Below are 16,921 nucleotides of genomic sequence, written 5' to 3' on the forward strand. Positions count from 1 at the left end.
TGTATTGTACATGGTGGAGGTGAGCGTGCCAGTGTGGTTTAGAAAAGAGGCTCCAGGGGGACCACTGGAGGTACCCAGTTGAAGCATGGACCAAGCTAAGTATTTCCCCTGATTCCACCACCCCTAGACATAATGAGCATTAACTCTTGCAGTGCAAGGGAGCCCCACTATAAGGCTTGGTTCACACCTATGCAGGTTGCAGTGTGCATATTCCAGGTGCATTTTGAGTTTTTCAATACACATTTTTGATCCTTTGAAGTCTATGGAACCAAAAACCAGAAAAAAAGTCCCTGGCCCTTTCCATAAAATGCACAGATGTGAACGTAACCCATAGGAAACCATATTAAATGGACTGTAGTGTGTATCTACAAAACTGAAAATACACAAAAAATGCATAGTTGTGAACCAAGCCTTAAGGGCCATACACACTATAAGATTTTCTGAAGACTTTTTCCTTCAGATTTACCTTTTCTATGTAGTGCAAGGGCCTGCCAGATTGCATACAAATTGAAAGTGTTTAGGTTTGACCTTATATTATATGGTTTTGGTAAGTCTAAAGGAAAAAGTCTTCAGAAAATCTTATAGTGTGTATGGCCCAGTAGGGTAGATTGTTCCTGTTTCCTGGAGTTGTGTTTTAACTCATGCAGAGCTATCCAACATGGAATTATATTCATTTTATGCGCATTTTCCCTTCCAAATTATTTGATACATAATACAAGCGATCTAGATTGACAGGAGGCAGCAGGTAACCTGAGTAACCTGCCTCTTAGCATTGAAGTTCCCATGAACGAGGCGGCCTGTCCTCATATGACCTTATATAACTCTTATTATACAGTTCTGTATCACGGCCAAGGCTACCATTACTAATTAATGGCATGGCTTACTTTAAATAGCATTTGGTCGCACAAATTCAATTCTCCATCTTACTTCATCTTGGCATTAAATCTGTCTATGCGTTGTTTGTTTAGAGATTGCACGGTTATGTTATACGTATTTTATTTTTATTGCTCCAGGCACCTTATTTGGAAATCAAGAAGCAGATGGATAAGCAAGATCCCCTGGCCCACCCTTTGCTGCAATGGTTTGTGCTGCTATTTATACACCGTACAGTCTACAGCACTTCCTGAGAAATGCATTATCTTCCTAATGAAATTTGTTGCTGTGCTATTGGAAAAATAGGAAATCTATCCTCAGAGCTGGGGACTGAAATAACAGAGCCTGACTGTCAGATAAACAGCAATCTAACCCATGATGTGTCCAAGCTGATTTATTTCAAGATACCTCCACACGGTGGCAGCCCGATAAAATAAAAGGCAGCCCAGTGAAATAAAAGGCCTTTTTTTTTCTTTTTTTTAGAGACTAATTTTGGGATAGTGAATTTTTTATTTAGAAATGTATATAAACAAACAGCTAGAAAATCAGATTACAGTGATTAGAATTATTAGACAAGTTAGTGGTGTATGTTGAAAACATTGTTTTCTTCGCAACTTCCAGGTAAATGAAACATGTTTTTCAACATAACCATTTTCCTGTTTTCTGTCATTTCCTATCCTCTAAGATATGTTCTTTATTATTTATTACAGACATTGATATAGCACATACACTCTTTGCAGTGCATTACATTCATGTCACTGACATCAGTGTGCACATTAGATAGGCAATAGGCATGTGCAAATAAATACAAATCGAAAATTCAGACACCAATTTAGTTATTCAGAGATTTGCATGTATCCAAATCTCAATAGTAACTCATTTCAGCGAATCCAAAATAAATCATAAGGAAAACAACAAAATAATTTGTATCATTTAGATATGAAGACTTAGTTTGGGCCTTTTGCTAATGTTTGACGCGTCCGAAAAATAACATATTTACATAACGAATTATGCAAATTAATTTGTTTTTATTTGTAATGTGAATTTTCTAATAAGATTCTTTTTGTATTGGGGGTTGAACTTGATTAACCATTTGTCTAATGTGAAATAAGATTATTCCTACTTATTGTGTTTGGATTGGATGGAGGTGGATTCGTCAGAATCTCTGAATCATAACATAATGAATGAATCCAAAATTAATTTTGTTCAATTTGTTCCTTTCAATTGTGCACTAGTCAATCAATATCATCCGATCAGCTCATTTCATTTCTCTTTGTGGGTTTGACTAGGAGGGATGACTCAGAGTGCATAAGTAATATCCTTAAATATTGAATTTACACATTAAAAAATAATATAATAATAATATATATAATATATATATATATATATATATATATATATATATATATATATATATATATATATATATATATATATATATATATATATAATATAATAATATATATTATAATAATATAATATAGCCATTCCTCCGAAATAACTTCTGTAAATTTGAATAGATTTGGAACAATGAATATATGAAACAAATCCAGATATACAAAACAAATTCCGACAGCAAATAATTCTAACATAGCGATTATTACAAAGCAAAATAATTTACTTAACAAATTAATCCAAAAACGAAACACATTTTTACATCGTCATCCATTTCTAATAGGCAATAGATTGATCATTCTCAACCAGGGTTCTTTGAAACCATGAGGTTCCTCCAGTGGTTGTTAGGGGTTCCTTGAGCAGTGGCTAATTGACCCCCCATCTGATGGTATCTTCATATTTCATCCCAAATTGTCAGAGCTAGTAGCATGACACGAGTGATCTTTTAAGGAGACTGGCATTCTAGCCATCAGTATAGGGGGGCTTTCGTTCCACCGACCACCAATGTAAGGGGAATTTTCCTAATTACCTAGATTGACTAATTTTAGCAGGAGTTCCCTGGGACCTGAAAATTATTTCAAGGTTCCTCTGGGGCAGAGGCCTCCATACTTTCTAAGCAAAGGGACAATTTAATGTCCTTCAGGCTTTAGGGGGGCTATACTGGGGTTGGTAGGTGTAGAAACCCCCCCAGAATCAGTGTCTCTTTATTGGTTTTAATGGGAGAAATAATGCACCATTGATGGGGTCAGTAGAGGGAATGTTGCCTCATAATTGGTGTCAGTTGGGGAAATAGTGCCCCAAGGGCTAGATAAAGGCAAGCAATGGGCCACATCTGGCCCCTGGTTACGCTGAGGTGGGTCCTTCTCACCTGAGGAGACTTTTTTTGGCACCAGTTTGTATGGTTTACTAAGCCTCCTGAATGATCTTCATCTGAGACACACTTGCGAATGTGAGCAGATGCCTGCATCTCCCAGCGCTCTCTGTGGTTCCTCTCATCAGTCCATACATCACAACAAGACAGTGGTGACATAGGAGCCAGCAGATAGAACCACAGACAGCAGGCTTTCACCATCCGATTTGGGTGCGTTCTTCTAGTTCTAGAACATAAGTTGACCTTTGAGAATATTCATCTACAGATTGTAGGTGTCAAGATGTAAATGTATATAATGTATTGCTTATATAGCACAGACATAATATATAGTGCTTTTCAGAGGGTGCTGTGCTGTTGTTTATTATTCAATGTCTGTCCAGAGGAGCTTGCGATCTAAAGTACCTCACACACATTACAGCCAATTTTTCTGTAGAAGTTAGTGTATAGTATATGTCAGCACATTTTTGGACTGCATAAGGAATCTTAGAAGACCTGCAGCAAAAGTTGGCATAGCATGGAATCTCCATGCAGGGGAAATGACTGGTAGGAACCGATCATGGGCATCCGCAGGTAGGGGCAAGGGGGGGCAAATGCCCCCCCCCCCCCCGGAATCTCAACTTCTCCTTTCAAGTGATTGTTAAGCCACTTTATACCATCCAGTCCAGTCTGTTTAATAATCCTGTGTGCCCCTGTGCATGGGCATCTGCAGGTAGGGGCAAGGGGGGCAAATGCCCCCCCTGGAATCTCAACTTTTCCTTTCAAGTGATTGTTAAGCCACTTTATACCATCCTGTCCGGTCTGTTTAATAATCCTGTGTGGCCCTGTGTCTGTGTTTTTAAAAAAATAAGCCGTTCTTTACCAGTTTTCAGAGGGCCGAGCACAGCTCACGTGACCCGTCGGCACTCTCCTCTCCCCGTCTAACAGCTGCCTGCAGTGGGCAGGGCCAAGGATTCCACACTGATGTCAGTTGGGAGGGGGAGAGGAGGAGAGAGGCGGTGGGTCACGTGAGCGGCGAGTGGCGCTTTGAAAACTTGTAAAGAATGGCTTATTTTTATAAAACGCAGACACAGGGGCACACAGGATTATTAAACAGACTGTAGACAGGAAATGAAACTTTAAATTAAACTACAGCAGGGAGAGAGGGGGGAGAGAGGACAGAGGAGGACAGGAGGGCTGCGGATGATGGAGGCGCGTAAACTGACCACAGTGTCAGGGCTCTGCAGCCAGTGTATACCGTGGTCAGTTTACAGAGGGGAGAACATAGCCAGGCAGAATCAGCCAGGTATGTTAGGTGATAGAAGGGGCACTGTGCTGTATAACATGCTTTAAGGGAACAGGATCAATTTTTTTTTTTAGGTTAACAAATGCTTTAAAAATAAATGCTGCTGTTTGCGCTTAAAAAAAAATACTAATAATAAGTATAATGACTAAGCCCCTCCTCCTTATGACATTGTTAAAAAGGGGCGGAGCATGGGTGACCTTAAAATGATGCCCCCCCCCCGAAAAAAGGTTCTGCGGATGCCCATGGAACTGATGCCAGAACTTCAGCGCTTCAACGTGCCAAGCTGGAGCCATTGTAAACCATAGTAACCAATATGTTTACTGTGATCAGTTTTCTGATTAGTAGCTAAAGGCTGTCATACTTATCATTTCTTGTCAAGTTCAAACACCTTTGAGCCACCAGGAATAACAAATATGACCATAAGTAGTCACCAAAAACTAAGCAATCTGCCATCAATGAGTTTGATTGACCAGCAGAATTCAGTTGGTTGTAAAGTCAATACTAAGCAATAAATTGATAGCTCCATTAAGGTTTGCTGTGGTTGGTACTACATTGGTTCGGTCCTTAGTGGTGTCTTACAAAGCAAAGTATAGAAGTGACTCATCTTTGAAGCTCCTGTAGGATTTTCTTTGCACAAGATAATGTTGGGAAAGTGTTGTTCACCTTCTACAGATGGTATATTGTGTGTCACGTTATGATTCATGGAGGCTGGCTTTCCTTGGCGGCTCATTTCTGTAATCACAATCTTTTCAGCGGTGAGCAGATAGTGTTTTTCACATTAGCCCAGTGATTGAGACTCTGGTAATTATAGAGACTCTTTTCCACTTTGTTAGCTCGTACATGAAGATCTCTATTGACAGAACAGGCAATGAGGGAAGTGGCTGCAGAAGATATTTGCAAAATGTGCCATTCTGCACAATTACCATGCAAATCTCTCTCCGCATAGTGAGATTTAGTAACTAAGTAGAAAGGAACATCTGTTTATTCTGTGCTTCTCTCTTTTCCAGGGTGATTTCAAGTAATAGATCTCATATTGTGAAATTGCCAGTTAACAGGGTAAGTTTTGCTGGTTTTATGCAAACGCATTAATGTCAATGGAATTACAGGAATTGCTTACTGTACATTGTGTTATTTACTATTATGTGCTGCATGCTTTTTGTTTGGCCGTTTTCTTTTTTTTTTTATATTTCAATATCATAGCTGTGACTTTGGAGGAATTAAAGCTGATTTCCAGGCAAACCACTAAGTTCACATTTCAGGTGGATAAAAGTAAACAAATTCTTAACATGCCAAAGGAATTTTATTTCTGTCTATTGTGAGGTTCATACAGGCTTGCTAGCCAGCTCAGCCAGCCTGCTGCCATACTTCTCTCTACTATATACTATCTACTATACAGCCAGGGCTGGTCCCTACCCCAGCTTGTGATTTGACTGTTAAAGTGGAACTAAAGGCACAAATAATCACCTGTGCTCCAACAGTTCGATGCCCGAAATGTCTCTCGCTGGCGCTGGCATCTTCTCCCCGTCTTCTTCTGGGTGCCGGTCTTCGGCTGTCATGGTTGGATTGGTTGGTGCAGAATGATGTCACCCCCCACGCATGCATGGAAGTCATTCATCCCAGCACACTGGCATTGTGGTGGAAGTGTAAATGGAGTTATGCATGTGCAGTCCTTTTTACATTCTCAGAAGGATTGGGAACAGACAGGTATGTTTAATTTAGTGCAGAACAGGCTTTTTTATTTACTGTTTTTTTCTGGAAAAAAAGGTCCTGTGTCCAATATAAATTATTTGCCTAGGTGAATGACATTTACTATGCCCTCTGTGCCTCCTGGGATATGTATGTCACATATCCCAGGAGGCCTTAGTGTTTCACAGAGGAAGAGGGGGATGCTCTTAGCGATATGTCATTGGGAGGCCTGCCAGCTGAACCTAGAGGAGCCATTTAGCTTCCTGATGAAGTCACACACAAACATGGTGGCACAGGATCCTGGAGGTAGCTACTGAGAAGAGGATCTTGACAGGACAATGCTGGTTCCACTGGGTCGGTGACTATGTGAAGAGTGGAGAACCCGCCACAAGGTAAGCAGAGCTAAAAAAAAAAAAGAGGGTGTGGGATGGTGAAGCTCTACCTTAGGAAAAAGCAGCAGACAGATGAGTTTATCTGTCTGTCATTCTGCTTTTGACTTGATATAATAGGTTGTTGCTTTGCATGCCCTAGTCCAGTGATGGCGAACCTTGGCACCCCAGATGTTTTGTAACTACATTTCCCATAATGCTCATGCACTCTGCAGTGTAGCTGAGTATCATGGGAAATATAGTTCTAAAACATCTGGGGTGCCAAGGTTCACCATCACTGCCCTAGTCCATAAAATATATTTTAGAGGCGTCTGTAAATTTGCATGTAAATTTGTTCTGTGTGTATATGGCAAAATCAAACATTCTCGGGTTATATTCTCTGCAGATCGAAAGCATGAATGTGGAAATATTGCATTATGGCCACTAGATGGAGCTGAGAAGGATGCTTATTTCCTATGATAGTCAGCACCATCTAGCGGCCATAATATGGTATTCACATATTCAATCTGCAAAGAATAAAGCCTGAGAACGTTACATTTTGTTCCATTTTGCCTCATTCGCACAGAACAAATTTACATGCAGTTTTGACAAACAAGCAGCTATGCAAATTGTTTTATGGCTACACCCCTTTAGTGGCAAGTAGCTGCATGCGTGATGTAATAAATGACTCTAGATTTTAGCTCTGGGACATGTATGTTTTGGCATGGCTCTGCCCAATGTATTTTTATTTTTTTTATTTCTTTACTGCCCAATGTATTTAAACAAAGTCCTTGTTTTAGGCTCCTTTCACATTAGCTCGTCTCCAAAGATGCATAATTTCTATTGCAACTTTGGAGTGCGACTTTGATGCGGCTTTTGGTGAGATTTTGATTCGACTTTACATTCTTTGGATCAAAGTCGCAAGAAATAGTGCGGGCACCTTTTAAAAGTCGGGGGTGGCTTTAAGTCCCAGTGATTTGAATGAGTGTCATTGTAAAAGAATGGGGTGAATCACACAGGTGTGAATGGGTTTTTATGGGATTTGTGATATAAACATTATTCAATGATTGACTTCTATTTTTCTTCTATAAGTCAGGAGACACTCCTATTTTTTTAGACAGATTATTCTGTTTTAGCTCCCCATAACATGTTTATATTGTCCTTTAGATGTATGTACACCTGTAATCTGCATAGACAAAGGGTACTGTGATTGATACATGGACTGTAGAGATGGGGAAGGGGACTGAAAATAAAAGTGTTCCAAGTTTAGAATCGGATTTGGTTGAAGAACCAATGTGAAGTTTTGCATATTTACTTTGCACTTACTTATTAAACAGAGTTATTGATTTGGATTAGCATATTAATATTTCAATGAATATTTCATGTTTTACAGCAACTGAAATTTATGCACACCCCTCACCAGTTCCTACTTCTCAGCAGTCCACCAGCCAAAGAAGCGAATTTCAGAGCTGCTAAAAAACTCTTTGGGAGCACATTTGCATTTCAGTAAGTCTGTTCTAAGAATATGTGTTTTTTTAAAGAAGGACAAATACTTTAAAAGAAAGCGTCTACCTTTCTAGCCAGTTTTACAGTGCCGCTAGAACTGATGTCCCCTATGAAAGGTTTTCCCTCCCTGTTGTTTTAGTGACGCCATTTTGTATTCCCTGTCTTGCTCTCTGCTGACAGTAATTCGCAGGACTAATGAGATGGGGTTCAGGGGCCCAGGACAAAGTTGCAAGGGGGAAGGGGGGCTGGAGGATCCAGACAAACCCAAGAGATGCTTGAACACTGTATTCCTGCACTTGGCATTGAAAGAATACATGCAATTAGTATTGTCAGGCCAAGTGATCTCTATAGTTGAAGATAAGGACCACCAATGTAGGGGGAGGGGGGCTTGGTTGGGATTATGGGGTAAGTAGGTTTAAGAGCACCCCCTCTGCCTAGCAATACAGGATGGAGGGGGGTGCCAGCACCATTATTCACTAGCAATGCAAGGTGATGGTGGTGGGGGTGGAGGGGTTAAACCACTGACAAGCAATGCAAGGAAGTGAAGGGTAGTGGCACTGCCATTACACAGCAATGGGAGGGGTTGCTTACAGCACTGCCACTGACACCAATGCTAGGGATTATTATTGTGGCCAATGACACCAATGCTAGGGATTATTATTGTGGCCACTGACACCAATGCTAGGGATTATTATTGTGGCCACTGACACCAATGCTAGGGATTATTATTGTGGCCACTGACACCAATGCTAGGGATTATTATTGTGGCCACTGACACCAAAGCTAAAGATTATTTTTGTGGTCATTGTCACCAGTGCGAGGGATTGTTATTGTGGTCATTGGCACCAGTGCTGGGGGATATTATTGTGGTGACTGACACCAATGCTGGGGGGCTATTATTGTGCCACTGACACATGCTTTGGGTTAATATTGCAGCCACTAGCATTAATTCTGAGATGTTCTATTACTGCCACTGATACCAATAATAGATATTATTTTCCCTCTTTCACTTCAGTACATTGCAAAAAAAAAAATAATAATTTTAAATGGGTTGCCTAACTGAATCCAGTACACCTCATGCATTAAAAAATGGTATTGTGCCACCCTCTGGGAGTGCTGGGGGGTTGTACTCACTCAAGCCCTCCATAAATTTTAAAGTGGATATAAACCCCCCTGTAGAGTTTGTACCTATAGGTAAGCCTATGATAAGGCTTACCTATAGGTACTGTAAATATCTCCTAAAATTGCACCATTGAGGAGATATTTACATTGCATGCATTAGATGACGGCAAAGTGCTCTTGAGGAACGGCCGCTCGTGCCGTTTTTTCAGAGCCCTGCGCCATGACTGGTGACTCAGCATGCATGTACGGGAGTGACGTCACGCGGCTCCGTCCAGTAGCACAGAAGGAGTACACAGACCCAGAAGGAAGATGTGCAAAGATGGATGCAGTCTCCAGCGGGGACGACGCAGGCTTTGTTTGCAGGTAAGTGTCACATAATGTGCTAGTATGAATTGCATACTGGCACATTATGCATTTACTTTGCAGGTAAACAAAAGGAAACATCTTTTTCCAGCCTTTACTTCCTCTTTAACCACTTGCCTTCTGTGCATTTAAACCCCCTTCCCATCCAGACCAATTTTTAGCTTTCAGCGCTCTCACACTTTGAATGACAATTGCGCGGTCATGCTACATTGTACCCATATGAAATGTTTATCATTTTTTTCACACAAATAGAGCTTTCTTTTGGTGGTATTTAATCACATCTGGGGTTTTTATTTTTTACAAAAAAAAGAAAAAAGACAGAAAATTTTAATCTTATTTTCTGCGAGTAAATTTTGAAAATAAATAAATTTTTCTCCTTCACTGATGTGCGCTGATGAGGCGGCACTGATAGGCTGCACTGATGGGCACTGATGAGGTGGCACTTATGGGCACTGATGAGGTGGCACTTACGGGCACTGATGAGGAGGTACTAATATGCCGCACTGATGAGCACTGATAGGCGGCACTGATAGGCGGCACTGATAGGCTGCACTGATGAGCACTGATAGGCGGCACTGATGAGCACTGATAGGCGGCACTGCTGGGCACTGTGAAGGTGGCACTGCTGGGCACTGAGAGGCGGCACTGACGGGCGGCACTGATGGGCACTGATAGGCGGCACTGATGGGCACTGGCGGATGGCACTGATGGACACTGACGGTGGCACTGATGAGCACTGCTGGGCGGCACTGATGAGCACTGATGGGCAACACCATCAGTGCCCACACTCAGTGCCCATAATGCTGCCAGTCAGTGCTCATCATTGCCTAGATGAGCAGGCACTGATGGGCACTGACTGGCAGCACTATGGGCACTGATTGTGGGTACTGATGGGGGGCAATGATGGCGGGCACTGTGGGCACTGATGGTGGGCACTGTGTATGTTTTTTACCTCTAGTAATCAGGGCACTGGTGATCAGTGCCCTGATTACATTCTTCTGTGTCCCCGGCGGCTGAGCAGCTCTCCTCCTTCCTCACACTGCAGTCTCCGTGTGAGGAAGGAGCGCTGGCGATGAGAGATGATCTCATATGTTTACATATGAGATCATCTTTCATCGCACGGCCCGATCACGTGGTAAATGGCCGCTGTGATTGGCCATTTACCACGATCTGTGATTGGCTGTGTCACGGTCAACACAGATTTTCCCCGATGCGCGCTCGCGGGAGCGCGCGGGGAGCCTGTGTCTGGGAGGCCGTTTAAAGACGACCTCCCGAAAATGTGGGTCCGCGCTGCAGCCGTCTTTTGGCTATAGCGCGGACCGGAAGTAGTTAAGTTTGCCACCACTGCTTTGAATGCTCAGTTGTCCTGTGCTCCATCATGACAGGGGTTCTAGCCCTTCCTTACTCTATCCAAAATTAAAAACCAATAGATTTGTTTTTAAGAGCTTTATTAGCTTTTCAAAACAATGTAGAATCTTTGTTTAAATTTTATGTTTTTTTGTCTTTTTTGTTAAATAAAATTCAGAGATTTGTAAACCCGAACAAAGCATAGAACTAGAATTGTTCAGATATAGATGCTTGTTGCTGGTATTAATAATAATAAATGAAATAACTTATCAGTATCTTATAGTTTATGTTTACTATTGCAGTGGCTCACACATTGAAAACTGGCACTCCATCCTGAGGAACGGATTAGTAGTAGCTTCCAATACAAAACTGCAGGTAATGAGAATGATTTAATATCTTCCATTTGTTCCTAAATATTAATATGCACTAAATATTAAATTGATAAACTTAAAAAAAGTAATAGGTATACCTGTTGCACCTTTGTGCCTTAATATATAAAAGTTATTTTTCTTTCAAGTACTTAAAGTGTTTCTAAAGGTAATTTCTTTTTTTTACAAAAATAAAAAACATGTCATACTTACCTACTCTGTGTAATGGTTTTGCACAAAGCAGCCCCGATCCTCCTCTTCTCCTCCTGGCTTCTCCTCTTCATCCAGTCCCGCTATAGGAAGCAGCTTGCTAAGGGGGGCACTGGTGTGGGCTTGCTCCTGAGCCCCGCTGCCTGCATCCCTAGACACAGACAGTGAAGCATGGCCCAGCCCCCCACTGCCTCGTCACATAGTTTGATTGACAGCAGCGGAAGCCAATGGCAATGGTTCTACCCTGTGAGGAGGGACAGAGCAGAGGGCCGCTGCTCTCAAGCACAGCGCTGGATCATGATGAGGTTTAGGTAAGTATAAGGGGGGAGGATTTGGGGAAGAACTGGATACAGATTATTTTTTACTTTATTGCATAGAATGAATGAAGGTAAAAAACTTCAGCCTTTAGAACCACTTTAAAGGAGCTTTCTAGTTTATGCAGAAATGCATTCAATGCCCCAATACCTTTTGAACAGGGCAGGTTTCATACTTTTTTTATTTTCTCCCCTAGGCCAACTAGCTTGTGCCTTGCCCCTCCGATGTTTCACATGGACATGGAGATACAGTGGGTACGGAAAGTATTCAGACCCCATTCAATTTTTCACTCTTTGTTATATTGCAGCCATTTGCTAAAATCATTTAAGTTCATTCTTCTTCCTCATGAATGTACACATAGCACCCCATACTGACAGAAAAACACAGAATTGTTGACATTGTTGCAGATTTGTTAAAAAAGAAAAACTGAAATATCACATGGTCCTAAGTATTCAGACCCTTTGCTCAGTATTTAGTAGAAGCCCCCTTTTGATCTAATACAGCCAGGAGTCTTTTTGGGAAAGATGCAACAAGTCTTTCACACCTGGATTTGGGGATCCTCTGCCATTCCTCCTTGCAGATCCTCTCCAGTTCTGTCAGGTTGGATGGTAAACGTTGTTGGACAGCCATTTTTAGGTCTCTCCAGAGATGCTCAATTGGGTTTAAGTCAGGGCTCTGGCTGGGCCATTCAAGAACAGTCACGGAGTTGTTGTGAAGCCACTCCTTCGTTATTTTAGCTGTGTGCTTAGGGTCATTGTCTTGTTGGAAGGTAAACCTTCGGCCCAGTCTGAGGTCCAGAGTACTCTGGAGAAGGTTTTTGTCCAGGATATCCCTGTACTTGGCCGCATTCATCTTTCCCTCGATTGCAACCAGTCGTCCTGTCCCTGCAGCTGAAAAACACCCCCACAGCATGATGCTGCCACCACCATGCTTCACTGTTGGGACTGTATTGGACAGGTGATGAGCAGTGCCTGGTTTTCTCCACACATACCGCTTAGAATTAAGGCCAAAAAGTTCTATTTTGGTCTCATCAGACCAGAGAATCTTATTTATCATCATCTTGGAGTCCTTCAGGTGTTTTTTAGCAAACTCCATGCGGGCTTTCATGTGTCTTACACTGAGGAGAGGCTTCCGTCGGGCCACTCTGCCATAAACCCCCGACTGGTGGAGGGCTGCAGTGATGGTTGACTTTCTACAACTTTCTCCCATCTCCTAACTGCATCTCTGGAGCTCAGCCACAGTGATCTTTGATTTCTTCTTTACCTCTCTCACCAAGGCTCTTCTCCCCCGATAGCTCAGTTTGGCCGGACGGCCAGCTCTAGGAAGGGTTCTGGTCATCCCAAACGTCTTCCATTTGAGGATTATGGAGGCCACTGTGCGCTTAGGAACCTTAAGTGCAGCAGAAATCTTTTTGTAACCTTGACCAGATCTGTGCCTTGCCACAATTCTGTCTCTGAGCTCTTCAGGCAGTTCCTTTGACCTCATGATTCTCATTTGCTCTGACATGCATTGTGATCTGGAAGGTCTTATATAGACAGGTGTGTGGCTTTCCTAATCAAGTCCAATCAGTATAATCAAACACAGCTGGACTCAAATGAAGGTGTAGAACCATCTCAAGGATGATCAGAAGAAATGGAAAGCACCTGAGTTAAATATATGAGTGTCACAGCAAAGGGTCTGAATACTAAGGACCATGTGATATTTCAGTTTTTCTTTTTTAATAAATCTGCAACAATGTCAACAATTCTGTGTTTTTCTGTCAGTATGGGGTGCTATGTGTACATTCACGAGGAAGAAGAATGAACTTAAATGATTTTAGCAAATGGCTGCAATATAACAAAGAGTTAAAAATTTAAGGGGGTCTGAATACTTTCCGTACCCACTGTATAGTCATTAATTCAGAGGATTAGTTTAAAAAATATCGCTGAACCTGGTGACTTTTAAGGTGTCACAAAATCTTTTGAAAAAAGACTCCAAGATCATAAAAACATTTAATTCATTATAAAATCATATCTAAAATAAATAGTAACAAATAAAGGTGGTTCCCATTTTATGAACACGATAGGGACTGTAGGTTAGTTCTTAAGTCAAATTCGTTTGTAAGTCTAAACAGTGCATTTTTAAGTGTAACTCCAGCCTGTGCAGGGATGTTGGATGTTCCGGGTGCTTCTGGGCATGTAGTCTTGTTATCGGGGGCTCTTGTGGCCATGCAGTACTGTAGAGTGGGATGTGTCTGATGCCGCAAGATAGCTGCTCAGTGGTATCTGGGACCAGCATGGAGCACAAGCAGCCGGCATTGACGTCCGTTCATAAGTAGGAGTCGTTCGTGACTCGGGTGTTCGTAACTCAGGGACTGCCTGTAGATTATAGGGACATGGTATACGAAGACTCACATATCATGCAGCCATACTGAATAGCCTTCATCCACCCCAGAAATACTCTGAAATAGTCTGCAGCTTTTGAGTTTCCAAAGTTTGATGGTAGACACAAGTGGAGTTAAGGTTACATAGTTAGTGAGGTTGAAAAAAGACATCAGTCCATCCAGTTCAACCTATGATGTGTGTGTGTGTTTGCTTTTAACCGTACATTGTATACCCCTGTATGTTGTGGTCTTTAAGGTGCCCATCTAATAGTTTTTTGAAACTATCAATGCTCCCTGCTGATACGACTGCTTGTGGAAGAGAATTCCATATCCTTACCGCCCTTACAGTGAAGAACCCCTTACGCATTTTAAGGTTAAACCGCCTTTCCTCTAGTTTTAGTGAGTGGCCACGTGTCTTGTTGTATTTCCTTACTCTGAATAGTTTGTTCCTTATGCTAGGGTCGCCAGTACAGTATTTGTACATTGATATCATATCCCCCCTCAAACGTCTCTTCTCTAGAGAGAATAGGTTCAGTGCTTGTAGTCTTTCCTCATAGCTGATGTCCTCCATTCCCCTAATTATTTTTGTTGCCCTTCTCTGGACTCTTTCCAATTCCAGCACATCCTTCCTGAGGACCGGTGCCCAGAACTGGACAGCATACTCCAGATGTGGCCGGACCAGAGTCTTGTAGAGCGGGAGAATAATCTCTTTATTTATTTTTTTTTTTTATAATTTTTAATTATTTTAAAATGTCAAAACAATACAAAAGTATAATGTCAGTATCATAAATAAGGTCACGTCAGCCAAATAGACTCTATATACAATTAGCCCCCAATAAGAGGAATTGCATAACATTACAGAGGCCTCCAAATAGCGGTAAAAGAGACATGACATCATGACCCAGTTAAGAAGAATTAAACCAAATACAGAGAACAGACAGACAAGATATCAGCATTAGCTGTCACAAAAAAGGAAAAGTAACTAAAATTGTTTTAAACTTTATACATGGTACAATCCATACATGAAGATTCAGAAAAGACACATAGCATTATGCATACCTTAAATATTATCTAGATCAGCTTTTTTTTTTTTTTTTTAGAAAACCCAGCATTTGTGTAATTTTGCAAAGTTACAATCTCTATTTGTCATGAGTTGCTTATGCCCAATGATCTCGTCCAAAATGTCTAATGGCCTCTCCTACATTAGAAGCTGAAACTAGTTTCCAGTTTCTGAAAATCACCAAACAAGCAGAAAAATTATATATGCATGACTGTGGGCCTAAGTGCCTGTGGAAATTCTTCCATATTCAGACTCAGGGTTGCCTGCTCTGTTTTAATTTTGGTGAAAAAGCTTGTGACTTTGGAAATCAGGCATGATACTCTGTTCCAGTAGCTCTGAAGATGGAGGCAAGACCAAACCATATGGTTAAGGGTACCCATCTGACCACATCCTCTCCAACAAACATTGGATCCTGATTCTGAAAAGTTTGCAATCAATTAGATGTCAGATACCACCTAAGGTGTATCTTTTGAGCTATTTCCCAAAGGGCAGAACACTTTGAAAATATGAAGTTGTTATTAATTGCTTTCTGCCATTGATGGTTTGTAGGAGATATCCTAAGTTTCATTTGCCACTTAAGTATGGGGGCAGTTTTAAAAAAGTGAGTTTCGAATGCAGCAGATTGTAAAAAAGAATAATCCCTTTAGGTTTAATTGTTAAGAAAGTCCAAAAAGACAAGACAATGAGGATTAAAAATATAGCCTACATGTAAGAAAAAAAAACACAAAACTGCTTGACATGGTGCAATCAGTAAGAACTGAACAATTAGACATAATTCAAAAGGTACCCAGTAGTAGCTCAGAGAGGCAAATAAGTGTACTACAGTCTCATAGGACCAATCCCAACATTTTAATAGTAAAATAAACCATAATAGCACAAAGGAGAGAGGGGAAAAAGTGAGAGGGAGAAGAGACAGGGGGGGGGGTAGCAAGACAGCTCAACCTGCCTGTCAGGGGGAAAGAGGGGCACACATCAAGTCTACTCTACTGGGAGGTCCATGGCTGCAAAACCTTGTTGAATTTCCAGGGACAACCACGACTAATGTACGTCAGTTTGTAAAGAGGCAACGCAGCATCAATCATTGCTTCCCTGGACGACAGAGCAGGAGGAGTGGGGGATGACCACTTTCAGAGAATTTATTTCTTGGCTTAAAATAAATAAGAAGAAATCAATACTTTGCTATGATGGGACCTTTGAGCATCATCGGGGATCCCCAACAGGGCCAGTTTTGGAGACATAGGGACCGACAAATCAGGCCTAAGGTTAATAAGCCCAAATACGTCCGACCAAAAGGTGAGAATCCTAGGGCACTCCCATGTAGAAGGTACCCAACTGAGTCTGGCAGCAATGACAATGAGGGTCTATATCTAGGTATTTTTTTTTGCAATCTCACCGTTGTATAATATACACAATGTAAAAACGTTATGTGTAATCATTTATCTCGATGAGATCACTAACTTGTGACATTGTTAAAGACAGTCCTCCCAGTCTTCCCTGTCTAGGAAGGGTATGTTCCGTTTCTATAGATCCCACAATTTCTCAATTTTAAGGGAGTCAGTAATGAGCAGGGTCCCATACAGTGTAGATAGAGGTTTCTCAAGATCCTTCTGAGACAGCAGTTCCTCAACAGGATCTAGCTGGAGGAGAGGTTGAGTGGGAAATTGAGCTCTGGCAGCGTGGAGCTGTTGAGCATAACGAAAAAACATCCAACCTGGCAGATGGAACATGAGAGAGAGCTGTGGAGAGGTCAACAGTGTACCCACAGGCATATTATCTCTTAGAGTTTTAATGCC

General features: G+C 41.5%; 1 protein-coding gene across 2 annotated transcripts in view; it reads left to right on the plus strand.

Moving 5' to 3' along the window:
- Positions 1–16,921, plus strand: part of PARP8 (poly(ADP-ribose) polymerase family member 8) — a 427,949-nt gene that overhangs the window by 376,231 nt on the left and 34,797 nt on the right. For both annotated transcript variants that reach the window (XM_082252530.1, XM_082252529.1), the window contains exons 18-21: positions 1,014–1,081; positions 5,429–5,477; positions 7,869–7,981; positions 11,116–11,188. In XM_082252530.1, coding sequence (XP_082108656.1) covers positions 1,014–1,081; positions 5,429–5,477; positions 7,869–7,981; positions 11,116–11,188 — 303 coding nt within the window. The remainder of the gene's footprint in view (positions 1–1,013; positions 1,082–5,428; positions 5,478–7,868; positions 7,982–11,115; positions 11,189–16,921) is intronic.

This window comes from Pelophylax lessonae (genome assembly GCF_965119305.1).
Source record: "Pelophylax lessonae genome assembly, chromosome: 1".
NCBI classification, from domain to species: Eukaryota; Metazoa; Chordata; class Amphibia; order Anura; family Ranidae; genus Pelophylax; species Pelophylax lessonae.